The sequence below is a fragment of the Diorhabda sublineata genome, chromosome 8, assembly GCF_026230105.1.
Source record: "Diorhabda sublineata isolate icDioSubl1.1 chromosome 8, icDioSubl1.1, whole genome shotgun sequence".
Lineage (NCBI taxonomy): Eukaryota > Metazoa > Arthropoda > Insecta > Coleoptera > Chrysomelidae > Diorhabda > Diorhabda sublineata.
This window is the reverse complement of record NC_079481.1, coordinates 7,117,625-7,137,064: the sequence shown is the minus strand read 5'-3', so window position 1 is coordinate 7,137,064 and position 19,440 is coordinate 7,117,625. Positions and strand designations below refer to the sequence as shown.

Genomic DNA, 19,440 nt, shown 5'->3' with positions numbered 1-19,440 from the left:
GTACTAATTTAAAATAATTTTCCCTTGAGCCGACTCTGTGCTTTAACTTCACCACGTTAAAATCGATATAACGATCGTTATTGACTAATAGTCTGTTGTCATGGTAACGCAAATGAAATTCGCGCGAAATACTGGTAACAAAAGGACCGGTACAGTCCTTTGAGTATATAATCTTAGGGTACAGTTGTGGAAGTAGAAACTAAAGCAAGTGTCAATATTTCATAATCGAATATAACTAAGACGTTAAAAAAAAGTTTTATTTCAATTAATAAAATTGTAATATTAACATTTGAGGTGAATAAATAAAAAGTGAGTAAGATCTAAAGGTTATGTGATTAGAAGATCTCGCCATCATTTTTTGACTAACTTTCACTTCCGTACAATAATTTGTTTTATTCTATTTGGGATGTGATTTAAAAAAATCAATTATTGAAATAAAAAGTGACAAAAATAGCACATTTTTTATGTGCGGTTAAAGTCCCCATGTGACCTTGGATGATTGAAACACGACAAGAATGATAGTGAATCCTGAATCTTAATTCACAATAGAAAATTTGATCAGGTATGTATAATTAATATTTATTCTAAACATACACAGTATAAATATATATATATATATATATATATATATATATATATATATATATATATATATATATATATATATATATATATATATATATATATATATATATATATATATATATATATATATATATATATATATATATATATATATATAAACCATTTATATCTTAAGCCGGTTTACATTATTATGGATCTATTATCGTAGGTGAATATTATTTAATTGTAATGTACCAAATATTATGGTTGTATATTTTCATAAATAAACAATACTCAATCAATTATAAAGAAAAAATAAATATGAAGTGAATTATCTTATTACTTGCAATCAAAATGGCGTCTGAGAAGCTTCAGTGGACAGTATCCGCCACAAAACTTTCAATATCTGAATGCATGCAAGTAAAATGATGTATAATGTGATAATTAATGATTATAAAAGAGAAACAATATACTATTGAAGGTTGTACAGAAGTTGGAGTGTGGTGGAAAATCAATTTGGACACTTTTAACGGAGCCTCTTTCATTTTCTAAATAGTTCTCTTTTTTTGATAACTGAATTTCTAGTTTTTCTAAGTTGCTTTTCAAGTAAGCAAATGATGATTATGGACCAAGTACAATAAGCAAAAAACTGGTATATCCATTTTATAACACAACAAATGAAGAAAAATTATAATAATAACAATCAAATATAATGAAACTTACGTAAAATCATGATAGTGTACTAGCGGCCTTAGCCTAGTAAAACAAATTTAAATACGTAACTTTGACTGTCGAGAAAATTTAATACGCTCGCTCTGGGTTTTAAAAAAATTAAAATGCGGATCTAAAATCTGCTATTGGGGTCAATTTGTTGAAATTATAGTATATAATCGAATATATACCAAAAGCATGGTAATGGACGCCATATTATACTAGTAAGAGAAATTTGACCATACATTAAATTATTTCCGTTTAATAATTGTGAATTTTTAGAATTTCTACTGTCATTTTCAACATTCTGAGACAATATTTTTCATAGTTTTGGTTATTAAAATTATAAGACAGAAGCTTCCTTTAGGTTTAATTCAATGTTGGTAATATGAACGTAAATATGGCGCCGGTATGTGATGTCAACACTCATGAGAATATTTTCGAAGAAGTTAACAATATGGCGTCTATTCATGACATAAACAAAACGAATATCTATTTCTTTATATTATTTATTTTGCTTAAATTAAAAATTATAAAAATATTGTAGGTGCATTGTAATCTTTCTTTCATATTTAATAATTTGATTATTTGACAAATCGACGCCTCTGGTGGAAAATCCAAAAAATTCACCAAAAATATTGTGGTATGTGAAAAATGTTTATGAATTTCTGTGAATAATCACTATCAATAAAAAAATATGGTTATCGCTACGTGTCTCGACAGATAATGTAATCAATTTATTATCTACATTAAATACGATTCATACTTAGGTGCAAATTTTTCCTATTTTATATTGAAACGTATCGACATAAATAATATTGACATTGGCAATATCGTTCGAGTGAAATATAAAGAGGATTTCGTCTCATCAAAGCAAACAAACAAATTTGTGACAACAATTAATATGATCCTGTATTACTTCCTGTTAGATTTGTAAGCAAAATTTCAGTGTTAATAATGGGTAAAGTGACTGTAACTCTTATAGGACTATTAAATGTGATTAGAAATTATAGTTTAATGTTCAAGGTATGTCAAATTATTGCTAATTAAACTAAAATTCATTATTACTTTTATTGATTAGAAAAAAGCGCGTGGTTGAGTGAATAAAACATGAAATAGTCTTTTTTACCCACTCAAATTCAAATATACGTTCTAATAATTATAAAATTCTGTCTTTAAAACAATTTTTATTCCTTGTTTTCTTGTATTGGAATTTATTACACAATATCATTTTTTGATTTTAAATTTAAACAGTAGAAACAAATAACCTGTATACTTAATCTGATTATTTTCCTTACTAATTAATTATATAATAATAAATATCGTTTTTTATCATTATTGTAAATAAATTCTTATTTTTATATGAGTAAACTCAACCAAGAAATATTCATCGATTACCAATATAACAAATTTGAGGTTAGAAAATTTTATTTCTATTTACTTTTGTACTTTTTATTTACAACCTGTATAAATTATAATAATGGAACCCAAAATTGTTTCTACAAGTAATTACTGACGAAATAATGTTAAATCTTCAAACATTCCTATAAAAACAAGCTCAATATTCATTGTTACAAATCGATGACCTTCTACTACATCTCGAGTTCTTAAGGAGCGTTTACACTAATAAAGTGAGTTGATCAAGTCAAATGATACAATGAAAACGAATTGAACATGTAAACCGTCACTGATTTGAATGTATTGAATTTTACGATAAAAGAAGGGAGAAGATTACTTTGGTACTTTGCAAATGTAAATTTTTTAAGGAAATAGGGTTATTTCTAGTTTTATGTGAGGTAAAAAAGTTTTCCAAATTAAAATTTAACTTGTTCTAGTAAGTAGTGGAACTGTTGTTCAATCATCCATGAAAAATTTTCGGAACGTTTCATTTTCAATTCACTCAGGTTATTTGAAGATTCTTGTGCCACTCTATGAGTAATTCACTCAATAACTCAAATTTTCTCCCTCTTTTGTTTCTTATTATGCATAATGTTTGCTAATTCTTCAGCTAGAACTTAATTCGTTTCGAGAATAGCTATTGTCGCCATTTTGAATAAACTGACATAATCAACTCACTTCAACAGTGTAAACACCGCTTTATTGCACTTTTCCTGTTACTGTCTATTCACTTTTCTGTCATTTAAGAAACTTTTTTACATTTTCCATGTGTTTTTCAAACATTCCTCGATCGAATTATCGAATCCTAATATAATTTCAGACATGCTAAAACCAACATCTTCGTCAGATTCATGGGAATTTCCTTGGAATGGTAAAATGAGAAAAAATCGACCGTTAACGGTACCGCCGAGTCAAAGTGGTAGACAAATAGGAGAAATTTGTTTCATGTTATGTTTTTTAGCTGTTCTTATGCTCGTACGTATCGTTTATTAGATACTCAACGAATTTATCTTCATTTTTTTTATCATTTTCAAGTTTTTAGAGTTCAAGTTTATCCTTAATCGGTCTGTCTATTTGGTCGTTAGTAATTAAAGCAGTAAATTACCGTTACTTGTTGGATATAAAGGTAGATATACCGTATTTTAGCTTACCGGCGGCTTTTTTACTTTTACCTGGATTTTGGATAGCTGCATCGTCACACAACACCAGGAAAAGATTAATATCTACGTATTTGGTAAGCTTACGAGAATCTAACCAATAATAACCGATTTATAGCACTTATTATTTTTTAAAATCATTATTTTAACATTGTTATTATATTTCGCAGCCACTCAAACAAACATGATATCAAATTAAATATTTTAAAACAAAATTCGACGTATTTTATGTAGGTAAAAATAATTTTATATGATCCTGCTAATCCCCCTCATTTTATTAATAAACTGATAACAATAAATAGCGTTTTATAAAATTATGCAACCCGTAAAACAATAATTCATTGTATACTGAAATTTACGTTAATACTCTGATAGTGGCAATAATGTTATGAGTTGACGCCATATTTGTTTCTGAATTAGTACGAGGTCACATTTGAACAGCGTTGCCAGAATTTGTAAATAGTCTGACATCTAGAAAGTAGATTGAGGTTTAGATATAATACAATTTTTTCACTCATTTTTAATCGTTTGTTTTCGTCTCAATTAAGACAGCTTATAAAATAAACGGATATTATTGAAAAATTTACTATTTTACCACTTGTACTAATGTTCCATTATTTTCACTTGCTTACATTCCGAATAGTGAATTAATGATAATTGAAATATCTTATAAATAAAGTTTGACTATGTCTGATCAGTCTCCATGCTTTTCATTCAATTTTTTTTGCTTAAAAACTTAAAATAATAATTACTTCTATAATTTTTTGTCTTTTAAAAACAACCACTTTAATAAAGTATTTTTTATGAGTTTATTTGGCATGCTAGCACATAATTGTAGTAACCAAATAATAACTTTTTAGTACTAGTATCAACTAAATTGAAAAAAAATAGTTGAAATTATAAAAATAAATGTGACAACGTCGTAAAAATGTATATAAAATAGACTACAGGAGTGTTGACGTCACATACCGCTATTAGAGCAGGTCAGGAAACACTTTCCAAACAAAGTTTTAACTACGTTGACGATCGAATAAATGTTTAGTGATTTCGGATTTCTTCGAATTTTCTTTGATACATTTTCGAAAAAAAATACCACATTACCATATTATACACATGACATCACGCTCCGGTTGTCTATTGCTGACGTATTTAACTGTCAGTTGTCATTAATAGAACTTCAAATGGACTAATGCATAAAAAAAATTAAACTCAGTATATATAGTTATGAATAATATATATTATTTTATATAAATAATACAAAAAATTCAGAAACAGACTGATTTTATTTAATTTAACTATTTGAAATTATATAAAACGGATAATTATTGGATGTAGTATAATCAGACGCCATATTGTGCTTACCGCTACATTATGGCGTCTGATTTATGAGGTCATTGACACCGGTGAAATAAATTTATTTGTTCTAGCTTTTGATAATTATAACGCTTTCGAGTATTTTGTTAATAACTGGCTCATCTATAGGATTAAATTATACGGTGAAAACGGAAAATGGCGATAACCAAATATATTCTTCCTTGGAAAATAGCGATTTGAATAAATCCGTCAGTTTTTCTTTTTTGAGATATAATACAAGCGAAGATGATAAGTATGCGTGGGATCGAATGCAACAACGTTTAGAATGTTGCGGAATTTCCAATTACCACGACTGGGAAACCGTGGGTTTGGATATTCCAAATTCTTGTTGTAATGAAGTGAGTGCCGCTACTAGATTTCGAAATGAGAAATTTTTTTATGATGTTTCTCAAAAAAAAAAAAAATCTTTTCAGGATGAATGTACAGCGGAAACATCTTTCGGCAGATCCTGTTTGGATTCGATGAGTAGAGATTTAGTATGGCACCAGAATATTTTAAAATCTCAGTGTTACATTATGGCAGTTGTACAAGTGAGTTTGACATATATGTCAAATATTTCAAATAAAAAAAATCTTTTTAATCTTGAATTAATTATATAATCGCTGTTTTTATTTTATAGGACAACCTGTATAACTAAAGTTTTTTTTTCAGATTGGAACTGGAGCCGTTTCTCTTTTAGTTTATTTCGCGGGCCGTTTTTCAAACTGATATTTGACACCTTGTATATAATTTACCATTAATAAAATTTTGTTGAGTATTAAGAGTTTTTTTTCGCATCATTCAATATAATTTATTGAAAAAGCAGCTTACAAGTATATCTGTAGTGCATTAGATCCAATAGAATCACGTAACTGTCGTGAAAATAATTACTCATTGTAATGTGTATTGTCTAAATACTAGATCCAATTGTATACATTTTATAAGTATTCACCATAATGTGTGTTGCATAAGATTTCTTATTTAAACTGTATTTATCATATAATTTATAAGAGAACGTAATATGTGTTGCCTATATACCAAAATAATTTGAATTGACTATGTAATATGTGTAGCCTATAGACTCAAGCAAACTTTTTGTCAAATTGACGAGGTGATGTGTGTTGTCTAAATACTATGTTCATAATGTTACAGTATGTCTTCTAAATATTTATAAATTTCCTTTTAGAACGTTTTAAAGCATTTTTCAATAGATTAATATATCATGAAATATATTTTATCTTGTTTGTTTCTGAATAATACATCGTGTACACATGTTTTATCATAATTTATAAAAGAGCGTAATGTGTGTTGCCTATATACCAAAACAATTTAATTGACGCTGTAATATGTGTTGCCTATATACGAAAAAAATTTGAATTGACCATGTAATTTGTGTTGCCTATACACTCAAATAAACTTTTTGACGATGTGATGTATATTGTCTGTATATAAAAAAATTTGATTTGACGATGTAATATGTGTTGCCTATATAAAAGAACCCATCTTTTCCGGAAGTGAAGATGTAATGTGTGTTGCCTAAATATTACATGTCTTATCGATATTGATTTTTTTAGGGAACTTTTTGGGAAAGTAATAAAACATAAAATATCTCTAGTAATGTTTTTTTTTTAAATAATTCACCATTTAAATTGTTGTTATCTTAATTTATGATGGTTTAGTGTTGAATATCGCTTATTTTATTTGCTTATGCTGTATATTCGACGAAAAAACTAAATAAAACGAAAATTCTAACAATACGTTTAATTTTCAATAAAATAGTAAATAATATAATAAAAAAATAATCACAGATAAAAAAAATTATTCGTATTTGGCGTACATTTCGTATATTTGAATATCACTAGTTTTCGGGGAAAAGCCCCCATTTTGTCCAACTTGTACGTACCGCTTGTAAATATCTATAGACGTCGCCGACACCTCCGGAGGGGTAACTCGGTAAACTGAATCAGTGGAAAACTCGTCCAACATCTTTTGATTGGTGGAAATGGATTGGAAAACGTTTTTCGCTGTACCGATCGCTTTTTTCCCTATCAGAACGTACCTAGTGTCAAAAATAAATTAAAGAAATCAAAATATAAGGAAATTTTCAAATGTGGACGTACTTTTTATAGGTTAGGACGTCTTGGAAATTCGGTTTTTTCAATTCGGTACCGTAAACTTGTTTCATGGTAGGGAAAAGGGATTTGAAAGTGATCGGTTCTGGTATGGTGTCTTTCGATGGTACTGCTAATGAATCGTTGGTATTCGAACTTTCCTCTTCGTCTGCTGAGCCTTCATCAGAACTCGAACTGAAATTTGAAGGGTTCCACAGTAAAGTGGAAAAATTATTGAAAATTAATTGTGGATGTGTGAAATTAAATGGGAAAAATTGTTTTTTTTTTAATTTGTATTGAGAAACGTTTTTATATTTTTTTAAAATTTGGTTTTTTTCGCATTTCTCTATATCTACATCTAAAAAAATTCAAAAAAGAATTCGGAAAATTCACATTTTTTTAATTCCTGCAAATTTTTCCTCGGATTTTCGATTTTTGGTTAAAATTTATAATTCTTAAAACTCGTAAATTTGGTGGAAAATTGGAAAACCCTTTTTACATTTTTTTTAATTTGTAGAAGTTTCTAAGATATACAGAAAAATTAAGAGACATTTTGGAAAATTGGGAAAAAGATTTGGAAAATACACATTTTGAAACTTTTTTTTATTTTCGGTTTTTAGCTGAGATTATATTTTGAAAAAGATTTTTCTGATCTAACAAATTTACGTGGTTTTTAAATTTTCACCGATTTTTTTAAATTTGTAAAAATTTTTGAAAAATCTAGAAAAATTCAAAAGAAAATTTGGAAAATAAGGTTTTACAATATTTTGAAAATTTCCACAATTTCCGAAAAAATTTAGGAGAGTTCGAAAAACCATTTGGAGAATAATAATTTTTTCAAGGATTATTTATTGATAAATTATCCACAAATTCCTTTACATATTTTGTTGGCCTTTTTTGTTTTTCCAACAAAATTACAATTTTTTTTGTATTGCCCCGCTTTTTTGAAAATGACTATTTTCTAAAAAAAAATTCGAAAAATTTGAATATTTTTTCAATTCAAGGATTTACAAATTTTTTAGCATTTTTAAAATTTTTGGAAATATCTAGAATTTCCCAAAAAATATGAAAAAATTCTAGTAAGATTTTTGGAAATGCGATATTTTGAGATTTTCTCTAAATTCAAGGATTATTCCAATTTTCCACATATTTACAAAATTGAAAAAGAAGTTTCTCGATGGATTTTTCATTCAAATTTGTTTCCAAACTAGATAATTTTCCAATTTTCCGAATTTTCATTTGTGCATTATACAAATAGCCCTAATTTTTATAATTTTTAGATTTCTTATAAATAAACTAAAAAAATTATGAAACTATTTGGAATATTAACATTTTTCCATTCAAATTTAATTTTTTTCTAACAATTTTGCTATAATTTGAATTTCTTTGAAAGTTTTTCAAAACATTTTCCAAATTCCATTTTTTCCTGAATTCACCAATTTTCTCAAATAATTTTTCAATTTTCTGATAATTTTTAGTCCATTTAATATTAAAATTAACTTTTTTCACAAATTCACATTTCACAAAATATCCAGAATTTTCCAAAAATTTGATAAAATCAGAAACAGAATTTGAAAATTGCCACATTTTTGTTCGATTAAATATTAAAATTAATTCAAAAAGCATATTAATTCGAAAATGACATTTTTACATATAAATTTCAAATAAATTTTAGAAATTGTATACGGGGCAAACCTAAACTCAACAAACAATTAATTATATATAACAAATCATCAAAAAAAAAGAAGATAATTCACAAATTACCTCGTACTAGAAGCAGTCGAACAAACTGAACTCTGTCCAGTAACCGAAGGATTTTTCATAGCATTCGGTTTACTAGAATTGTGCTCCCTCCTTCGAACCGGTCTAACTCTTATAGTAAACGGACTAAAATTTATAGTGGAAGTTGGCATAAAGTCTCTAATCGAATTGGAAATCTTCAAAGCGAAAACGTCGCTTAAAACCGTCAATTCGTATGGCCTGTAATATTCTACATATGAATCAATCATTTCGGCATCTTGGGAATGCACCTAAAATATCATCATACCAAACCAAATTTCCCACGACAAAAAATTTCTCTAAAAACAGACCTGTATCAATTCGGAACAGCCCTTAGTTAAATCATTATAAGCATAAGGTAAGCTCCTCAAAACCCCTTCGTCCCACCATTGAGTCAAAGATTTTGAACCGAAAACAAACGGTTTATGGTGGAAATAATAATCGGTAGTATATTCCCAAATTTGGGGTTTATCTTCTTCCGGTTGAAACACTCCCAAAAATAAATTAATAGCGTTTTGTTTTTCTGCATCGGAAAAAGTGTTGCTGTAATATCTACTGATCGTTTGGACGATGTCGTTGCCTTGGGACGTCCACGGTGCCGTTTTTCTATAAGTTTTTATACGGTGAACTAATTGAGAACCCCCGTATTGAAGGGCTAAAGTGTCTCCATGATCTTCGTATAAAGATTCCAACATACGCACGCAATCCGTATCGAATTCCAGGTTAGGGGTATCTATCACCCCCAATGCGCATAATTGGTAACCTGTGCACAGGAAAAATATAGAAAAAATAAAACCATTGAGGGTTTGGGGAGTTTTAACTAACTTACCGGGTTATTATTATCGATTTTAATTCAATTATAAAAGTGAAGTAATTTATATTTATCTAATAAATCTAATTTTGATTATAATAAAATACTGAAATCTGCCATGATAGTTTGAACAAAACGCAAAACGACAATCCCTAAAGCTTTGTGGATTTTTTCAGTTTTCATGGTTTTTTACTTCCATAATAATAAATTTTTGTAACAGGTTCTATAGATTAGAGAGGATACTATCAAACACAAACTCTTTTGAATACACAGAAGGATTTGTTTTTATTTGTCAATTTCAAAACTTAAGGAGCAGCCCTCGTATAACTAAACGATAACCATAAAATAAATATTTATCAAAATATTTACTTCTGACGTTCACTGTAGATACGTTAATGTTCAATTAATAGTAAAATTAAGAAAACTATAGTTTCTAAGCGAATAAAATTAAAATATCAATACGATGAATACAGTAAAAATTTAATACTTGTTTTTATTATACATATAAAAGAATTATATAAAAATAGTTTATGGCAATTTTTTCAAATCTCAAGTTTCTTTCAGATCATTATTATGATTTTATAAAGACAAAGGAGGTTTTAGAATTTACAAAATAAATTAAAAACTTACGTCAAATTGATCTCTATAGAAATAAATCGATATATTGATTCCGGACCTTATCGAGCAATGTTATACCATATTAAACGTTATTTTATTGAATTTTCATACCACATTTCACACAAAACTTTTACACTTATGTATTTGATAAGTTATACAAGTGAATAATTAAACAGAATATTATAACTTAGGTAGCATTTCACTCAACTAACCAAAATATTAGTCGGATAGGGTCGTCACGAAAACATGGCGATAATTCAAACAATAGCAAATAACGTTGAAATAAAAACGTGTTATCATGAATACTATGAAAAAGTTATATGAAATTCATATTCATATGAAATAGTTACTTTCAACTACATATATGTTCACTTCACTATATATTCGCCATTTTGTAATCTTAAAATAGTGGAATATGAATTTTAACAGTTGTGTACATTGTCGTTGGGAAATGTAACCAATAACATGTATTTATCGAAGTATCGATTACTGATAATATTAAAATCGATATTGTTTTAAAAGTTTTGTTATATTTCAAATTAATTTCATTTAAATTGTGTAGTTCGTCCCTTAACCGTGTCAAATTAATATACAAAATATATTCAAATATCTAATTATCATTTTTAACTAAAAAAATTAAGATTGAATTTTGATATAATAAATATCGATGTATAATCGACATTTTTCAAAACTATTCAAACGATTCACTTCGATATATCTTTCGTTTGTGTAAATGTCATTACATTACAAGCAGTTAATGGTACCTAGAGCGTGAATTTTACATTAAAATAAACATATTATTCCAAAATTGCTTTATTTTTGGTAGAAATATAATATTTTAGAAAGAAACAAAAGATTATTAAACATTGTGAAATTATTCAAAATTTACAAGTACCGTACTTACCCAAAACGCATTTTCCTATTGCGAACTGTGCAGTGTTGGTCCTGTCAAGACAATCCACACAATTTGTCCTAACAATACCAGTCTGTAAACTCCCGAATTCATTCGAATTTTGTCCAACAACAGTATCGTCTTTTTGGTTATAAAATTTTGGTTTGTTATTAAAAATACCGACTTTCATAACGACGTGCTTAGCAATCCCTGCCAAGTGCCCCATTACATTCGAATTAGGGTCTTTAATTTTTTTCGCCATATCGAAATTCTTGTAAATAATTCGATGTTTGTTTGGTAAAAATTGATTCAAATAGTCAACAGCCGAACACAATCGATCACTCAAAAGACATTCCTGTTTCTTTCTTTCTCTAGATTTCACTAAATTCAATATAATAATAGGAGCTCCGTATCGTTTTAAGAGCTCGTTAAAATGAGCTCCCGCCGTTTCAGCGAAAGGATCGTAGAAATCTATGGTTATTGCGGGTTTCGATAACATTTTTCCCATCTCCTGTTTCCAATGACCTGACGACACATTTTAGGTCGCGTCATATATCATGGAAATTGAAACACAGAATACAAAAAAATTGACCTAGGAGGGCTGAATCGACGAAAAAGTTCGCATTTCTAGGTTATGTCCCAATTAGTTTGTTATTTTTAATAATTTTTTTGTATTTATTTTAACTTAGATATCACGACCTAAGTATTTTCATTCGTTTATCAATGAGATACTAAAAATATAAAAAATAATGGAGAAACAAATATAAATTATTTCAAGTAATTATTTATAATTTTATACGAAATATTAAAAGTTATTAATTTGGCCGCTTTTTGATATCTATTTTTCTTCAATAACTTCTTAAATCGTACTTATAAACTAATGAAACACTGGTATAAATTTATTAAAATAGTTTAAAAAACTTACCTCAATTATAAAACCAGAGTTTACACAAAAAATCATTAAACTATAATATAGGTTCAAAGAGAAAATGTAAATATTAAATATAACACTCAAAAAAAGCACAAAGAAAACGATCAAAACAAAATAAAACTGTGTAGTAAACATAACAATTATAATGACAAAAACATAACCTCAGAAATGCGAGTTGTTTCTCTTTCCATATACTATACAGTTGAATAGACCCTTCTAGAACACCTGACTTTGACAATTCGGCCATTTTGCCTAGGTGGCACACAAAGTATCAACTTTTAACGTACATATTTAGCATTTTTTAACATTATTACGACAAAATAAATTAAATTGAATATAGAGGGTTTCATAAATAATGTCAGTCTCCACTGTTCCTATAGTTTTATAGTAATCATACAAAAAAAGCCTTAATATTCTAAGACACCCTGTATTGTTTGACCTTAAGCATTAATGTGAAATGTCGATAAGATAAAAAATATAAATTATAAACAATTTTGACCCTGTTTCAAGGCTCTTAAACAAGCATTTCTTCTAAGTTCTGACAGTGCAATTTAATGCTTTCATATGTTGATGAAAATGGCGAGAAATCGGAAAAAAGATAAGCTATATACAATAAAATAATAATGAGGTATTTATAAATAATTTTTCCTGACATTAAGAATTAAAAAAAAAAACGAAAAACTCGCTGTTTACAAACATAACAAGAATTCGAATGAGATTGTGGCCACCCTGCGAAGATATCCGAACTGTCAATGAACTATTGACATTTATAACCAATGATGTCAACTAAAGAAAACCAAAAATTACTACAACATAATATCGAAGATTTCTATTGGTTTTTAAATAATTTAGTAATAAAATTAGATATGTTCATTGGTTAAAAAATTTACTGATTGAAAGTGCAATTAATTGTCCAATAAAAATAGTGTAAATCAATTTTAATGACATATAACCTATAAATAAATGATTTACTAAAAAATTACGACAATACCTGGAATTGAACCCCTCATTTGTACAAACGACGTAAAATGACTTTTATTAAAATAGGAAATACTAGAATCATGAACTATTTGTTCAGTTTCCACTTCATTAGCAACATCTCCCTGGAAATTGGCGCCACGTTTTAAAAATCTCGTCCCGGCGTATCGAGAAGATCTCCTCGCTATCAAAGTAATATAAATAGCTTTACCGAAAACATTAATATTTAACTGATCTATAAAACCGTGAATTATATAAAGCACCCAATCAGGATGCAGTTCGGTTTTTAAAGCTTCACTACAATTAAAAAAAATCGTTAAAAATATGAAGAAACCTCGAAATAAGTAACAACCTAAGTAGATGATGATTCCACACAAATTTCTTGTGTGGCTGTGTCCTAATACCAAAAGTTTGGGATTCGTGATTAGAGGAATTCGATAAAATTGAAGTTGAAAGATTCACGTCTTTTTTATCGTGTATGAACCTCTTAGGAGTGGACAAATTATATTGAAGCGTGTGAGTTAAATCGTAACTGTAACTATAACACCACGGAATTAAAAAGTATTCAATTGTAGTTAAATTCACTTACCTGTAATAAAAATTACTGGCGAGATCAATGTTTTGGAACATCTTGACGTAGCGAGCCTCGTCGGAATGTACGATTCTGATAGATTCATGAGGGATATAAACCATTGAAGTATCTTCAATTTTATAAATTGTGTAATGACCTATAAGAGCAACTCTCCTTCGTTTGGTGATTAGTATAATATAATAACCTTCCAAGAATTTTATGAAACCTATAAAGAAAACGCGAGATATAATGTATTATAGGGTGAAATTTATAGTTTTCATACCTACAATACCAAATGCTGATATTACTTTTGAAAAACCTCCCCCACCGGATCTTCTATTTCCCGACTCGATCATACCGATTAAATTGCGAATTTCCTCTGCCGTGTATTCAACTTTATCATCGTATATTTCTAAATCTTTAGATTCCATTCGATCTATTTTTAATAAGCGAAATCGAGTTTGGGTGTTGTTTGATCCAACTAGATAATATTTCTATAATAAAAACACTTCTTTTCTAGCATCAAATTTATTGAAATTTCAATTTAAAGGATTGTTTTGTTTTCAAAATTATTTTCTTACCGATTTAGTCTCGTATAAAGCAATTCTTTGAATTGAGTTGATGATGGGGTAAAACACTTTTCCATTACTATTATCCATAGTGAAAGTAGAGTTGGAATTATAAATGTTTAGTTAGTTTTTCATCAAAAATATAAAATTGAAAAAAAATATTTATTGAAGATTTTTAGCGGCGTGAAGTTAGTAGCTAGACGTCATCTTCAATATTTCCGATTACAATAATTACGCAAATGAAAACTAATTATAAAATTTTAGACATTAGAAATGTTTAGTTAATTTTAATCAAAATGTAAATTTTAAAAATTTAGATAATAATTTAAATAAAGTTTTATTTAATATGCAGAAGATTTTTAGCGACGTGAAATTAGCAACTAAACGTCATTGTCAAAATTTCTGATAATATAAATACAGATGAAAACTAATAATGAAATATTAGAAATTATTAATGTCAAAAATTTTGGAAGAAATAATATTTTATTAAATATACACAAAATACTTCCTTAATTTATTTTATTTTCAAGGGCATGAAGTTAGCAGCTAAAGTCATTGTCAAAAGTTCCGATTACAATTAAAACACAAATGAAAATTAATTACGATTAGAAATTAATAAATGTTTAGTTAATTTAAATGAAAATATAAATTTCAATATTATTTTATTAAAAATATACGAAATACATATTAATTGAAGATTTTTAGTGCCATGAAGTTAGCAGTTAAACGTCATTGTCAAAATTTCCGATTGTAATATAAACTAATTATAAAATATTATAGAAATTATTGTATCAAGTGAAATTCATTAGAATTAAAACACTTTCTGCACGAAAATAAATATAATAAAATTTGTGTTTTATTTATGCAAAAACATTTTTATTACTTCTATTGACTTTTTTCTAGAAAAATGGCAGATTAGGAATTTCTATAGATTTCAATATTTATTTTCGTCCAAGACGTAAATAATAGACTTGAGGGAATATTTTCTGCACAAGTTTTGTTTAATTTTGGGAAAGTTAATAAAAACGTTGAAATTTAGTTAAATTTTAATACCCAAAAAATAATTAGCAGCCAGAAAAAAAATTACAAACATAAAGAAGAAATAGAAACTACTACCTTGATTTTCTCCAACAGTTTTGATCACCAGTAAAATTTCACTATATAACTCCCATTTAAAAAGTATAGACAAACTTGTATTTCATTTAATGCATTTAATCGATAAATTTACCACCTCAAAGCACTCATAATGAAATAAAACACATTTTAGGATGATCTTGTTTCCTATAATGAATCAATCTTCAAGTAACATTTGTAATATTAATATATTAACATTCAAATAGAAAATAAAACTCGGGTTAATTGTCTACTTGATCTTCTTCTTGGGGCGCAAGTTGTTCGTGTGTCCACATTTGGTCTTTCTGCAGTTTGTGGCTCTGGGATGTAATCTAGCGTAGCATTTACGACATATCATCTTGTCACAGTTGTACTTCATAGCCAATATACGTAGAGACGGTTCGATGATACCTCCCCTCAAACGAAGCACCAAGTGAAGAGTGGATTCCTTTTGGATGTTGTAGTCTGATAGGGTACGTCCATCTTCGAGTTGTTTTCCTGCGAAAATCAAACGTTGTTGATCAGGAGGAATGCCTTCTTTATCCTGGATTTTTGCTTTCACATTTTCTATTGTATCTGACGGTTCCACCTCGAGGGTGATTGTTTTTCCTGTGAGAGTTTTCACGAAAATTTGCATTGTGGCAGATTCTGTAATAGAAATGTCTTATTATTTCAACGTGTCGTTTTATTACGATTAATATTCAAGAATTATATTGTTTTCATTTAGTTTTCAGATATATTTTATGAAAATATTGTTAAAATAACTTACTTCTTCCACAACGTGCTCACTTCCGAATCAAAAAGAAAAGTAATTGTACCCTATCAACTATTTGACAGATGACAATTGCCAACACGTTTCCGCTAAAAAATGTGAGGGAAACTTAAGAATTTACGTTTACTTTTCGTAAGCTTACTATATAATTAACTATGAATATTAGTTATTTTGAAAAAAAATTGTATATACCTCATTATGTTTAAATAATTATTATGAAATTACTGCTTCATTTCAAATTCTAACAACCAAATATTTTTTTTTGTATAAATTTGCTTGGTAAATCATAACGATAACATTTTATTGTTAATAATGGTAAAAACAATCATGTGGAAAAATAATAAAGTTATCCGTATAGTTTTCTGAATTCAAAAAAATATATTTAAACTTATATCGTAATTATTTTTGGTTTTATGCAACCAAAAATACAACTACTTTTATATTGTGTAGTGGTTTTGAATGAAAAAAATTCTATTGATATAATCCATAAGTTCATATATTATATTTTTTATAAGAAAAGCGAATATTTAAAATTGATTTGTAGTTATATTTATTCAACAAATTTCAAAGAAATTTTTATTTTCTAAGAAGACATGTGTATAATTAGTTGCATACCATTCAATCTTGTGTCTATTCGAAACATAGACATATTTTTTTTAACTTGTTTATGCCAGTAGGGCTTAAGAATAAATGAAAAAAAGTGTTTATCCCATTATTTTTTGTTACCGTTATGATGATAAAAAAACAGAAATGTAGTGATAAAAAATTGTGTTCGGTTAGATATACGCAATTTCTTGGATATAAATAAATAATATTACAGTGTGAGTGTGTGTAAATGAAATGTTTCAAAACGGCATACCTAAATTGGGTAAGTAAAGTTTTTGAATACAAAATTTGTTTCAATTAATACGTACATTTAGACAATTATTAATTTTAAAATATTATTAAAATAAATTTATTTGTATATTCACAATTGTTTACAATGTAATGAAAAGAGTAGACGACAATAATTTCGTAAACTCTGTTTTATACGAAGTACTAATCATTGTTTAGGGTTGTGAGTGAAATATAAGTAAATAATATTTCAAAGGGATTATAATAAAGAATGCAATAATATATTCGTACGAACTGGTTAAAGAAACGTGACTATTTATAATAATATTTATTACGAGGGCTACTAAAAAAATAAGATTGAATAAACAGGTGATGTGATAAAAAATATCTTTGTTATATAAATTATTGATAAGTATATAACCATTATTGTAAATAAACGAGTGCATTGTATACACCTTGCAGTTAGTTCAACAACTGTAAAGGTATGTTTACACATTTTACAAAGGTTCAGAGTCGAGGCCATTCACCTATATCATCTCGGTTCTCGTTGAATGAATGACCACAAGGATTTGGTATATAAATACGTATAAACATAGATACAGATATATTCTCTTATTAAATGTGATCTCTAGCATGATAATAGACGCGATAAATACATTCAGCAACTGTTCCGAAAACCAGTTTTTTTTTCTAGTAGTGTCACCGCATATATTGGACCAAACGACATGCTAAAATTTAGATAATAAATTTGTAAAAGAATGTGTTGAATGTTGATGTTTGGTTATAAATAACGTAAAATACCGTTACAATATTTCGTTTGTTTTTTAATTCATAATTTTTTGAATTTGAAAAAACGTTATCACTATTTTCATGGTAAAAAAAGCGTTTTGCTATTGGGAGACATTGCAGGGGTTAAAATTTGATCAGAATAAGATTAATTTGTTATTATTTTATAATTTAATTGCATTATTAAGATTAGAAATGATATTTATACTTTCTAATAGCCTTTTAAATGTATTTCAAGATGTCATTTTGGGTATAAGAGTTTTAAATATATGGAAAATATTGAAAATGACCAATGGTTATTTATAATTATGATTATAAAGGAAAAGAACGCTTTCCGAGTCGAAATCTTTCAGTAGCTGGGATAGTTCGATTGGGTATCCACCCTGTATCATCTCTAGTACGCAAGACGAGCATTTAAACCGTCTGTAGTATAGATTGGACTGGGTACGGGCGTTTGTACGCTTCGACTCTTAGTAGCCTGGGTTTTCGAAACATTCGATAATCGCTAGCGACTACATCTTAGAATTTAAACGATCATTTTTATTTTCTAAACAAATATTAACTGTCGATTTAAATAATTTTTGAATGAAATAGTGTACGTGGTTGTGTATGTGATTTAATTTGGTTTCGTGTTTTAAGTTTTACCTTCTGTACCTACATTGGAATTTAAAACTTGGGAATACTTTTTAAAGGTATGTTGTTCTTTGACTTCTTGGCATTCTTGCGGTTTTACGTACTGCCTACCTACAAAACGGCAGTTCTAAGGTAGACTTTTAAAAATTTTTATATGAAAATTATGTTTCATTATTTTGAAATGTACTATCTAATTGTGAAAAAATTCATTTATAAACATTTGAAATTATTATTATTTGCTTGTTGTTATGATTGATGATTTTTTAAGTAGCTTGGTCTGTCCGACATGTAGAGAAATGTATAGATTCCCTTTCTTTAAAGGGAAAAGTTACAGGGATATAAATCTGGTAATTAGTGTTGTTTTCGGTAAAGATTTGACGTATTATACTAAAACTAGCCCCGAATTAGGGTGAAGCAGACAAGAAAAACTGCTAAATTTTCTTAACTGCGGGGGTCTAATATGATATGTAATAATCAGTGTTGTAAATAGAAAAATATGGGTTAAAATGAATCGACTATTATTTTTGGAGAGGCTTTCATCTATTTTGAAAAAATAATGTCAATGTTTTAGCTTATTTTTAATTTGATGTCAGCTTTTTTTATCGATTGCATTAAATTTAAATTTATTCTTTCCAACCGTTTCCTTCGTCAACGACGAAGAGGATGACCTTCAGATCCAATCCATCCGTTTCTTGTAAGAGTAGTAGATTCAAGTAATAATTTTTGTTTGTGTTGAAGCGATTTCGAAACCGTTGTAAATCAGTTGACCAGATGCACTAGGTTGCGACCTTTTCGCGATATGTTTGTTAAAAATATTGTTATCTGTTTTTATTTTTCAATTCCGCATTTAAATAATTCA

At 27.8% G+C, this 19,440-nt stretch overlaps 4 protein-coding genes across 13 annotated transcripts in view; 2 read left to right on the top strand and 2 right to left on the bottom strand.

Moving 5' to 3' along the window:
* Nucleotides 1-2,003: 2,003 nt before the first annotated feature.
* Nucleotides 2,004-5,961, top strand: LOC130447414 (tetraspanin-6-like). The gene is made up of 6 exons (XM_056784221.1): nucleotides 2,004-2,301; nucleotides 3,494-3,648; nucleotides 3,716-3,907; nucleotides 5,258-5,542; nucleotides 5,618-5,734; nucleotides 5,856-5,961. The coding sequence occupies exons 2-6, from the start codon at nucleotides 3,496-3,498 to the stop codon at nucleotides 5,910-5,912; spliced, it is 804 nt and encodes a 267-aa protein (XP_056640199.1). The 5' UTR covers nucleotides 2,004-2,301; nucleotides 3,494-3,495; the 3' UTR covers nucleotides 5,913-5,961.
* A 968-nt stretch (nucleotides 5,962-6,929) lies between these two features.
* Nucleotides 6,930-14,825, bottom strand: LOC130448003 (polyphosphoinositide phosphatase). Of its 2 annotated transcripts, XM_056785140.1 has the most exons (10): nucleotides 14,456-14,825; nucleotides 14,158-14,368; nucleotides 13,893-14,100; nucleotides 13,656-13,841; nucleotides 13,317-13,600; nucleotides 11,407-11,919; nucleotides 9,385-9,836; nucleotides 9,059-9,324; nucleotides 7,304-7,489; nucleotides 6,930-7,242 (listed from the first exon to the last, which is right to left on the bottom strand). In XM_056785140.1, the coding sequence occupies exons 1-10, from the start codon at nucleotides 14,531-14,533 to the stop codon at nucleotides 7,002-7,004; spliced, it is 2,625 nt and encodes an 874-aa protein (XP_056641118.1). In that variant the 5' UTR covers nucleotides 14,534-14,825; the 3' UTR covers nucleotides 6,930-7,001. The 2 variants fall into 2 exon arrangements, with proteins under 2 accessions (XP_056641118.1, XP_056641119.1); XM_056785141.1 differs by lacking the exon at nucleotides 11,407-11,919 and having other exon boundaries at nucleotides 14,456-14,792.
* An 879-nt stretch (nucleotides 14,826-15,704) lies between these two features.
* LOC130448006 (ubiquitin-60S ribosomal protein L40) lies at nucleotides 15,705-16,417 on the bottom strand. The gene is made up of 2 exons (XM_056785147.1): nucleotides 16,326-16,417; nucleotides 15,705-16,204 (listed from the first exon to the last, which is right to left on the bottom strand). The coding sequence occupies exon 2, from the start codon at nucleotides 16,191-16,193 to the stop codon at nucleotides 15,807-15,809; it is 387 nt and encodes a 128-aa protein (XP_056641125.1). The 5' UTR covers nucleotides 16,194-16,204; nucleotides 16,326-16,417; the 3' UTR covers nucleotides 15,705-15,806.
* Nucleotides 16,418-16,918: 501 nt separating this feature from the next.
* The window catches only part of LOC130448002 (protein turtle), a 64,485-nt gene continuing 61,963 nt past the window's right edge, over nucleotides 16,919-19,440 (top strand). For 6 of the 9 annotated variants that reach the window (XM_056785137.1, XM_056785135.1, XM_056785134.1 and 3 more), the window contains exon 1: nucleotides 18,363-18,640. The gene's annotated coding sequence lies outside the window, so the exon portion shown is untranslated. Of the gene's footprint in view, nucleotides 17,197-18,362; nucleotides 18,641-19,440 lie in introns of those variants that run through there. The other 3 variants (XM_056785133.1, XM_056785138.1, XM_056785131.1) reach the window with 2 other exon arrangements.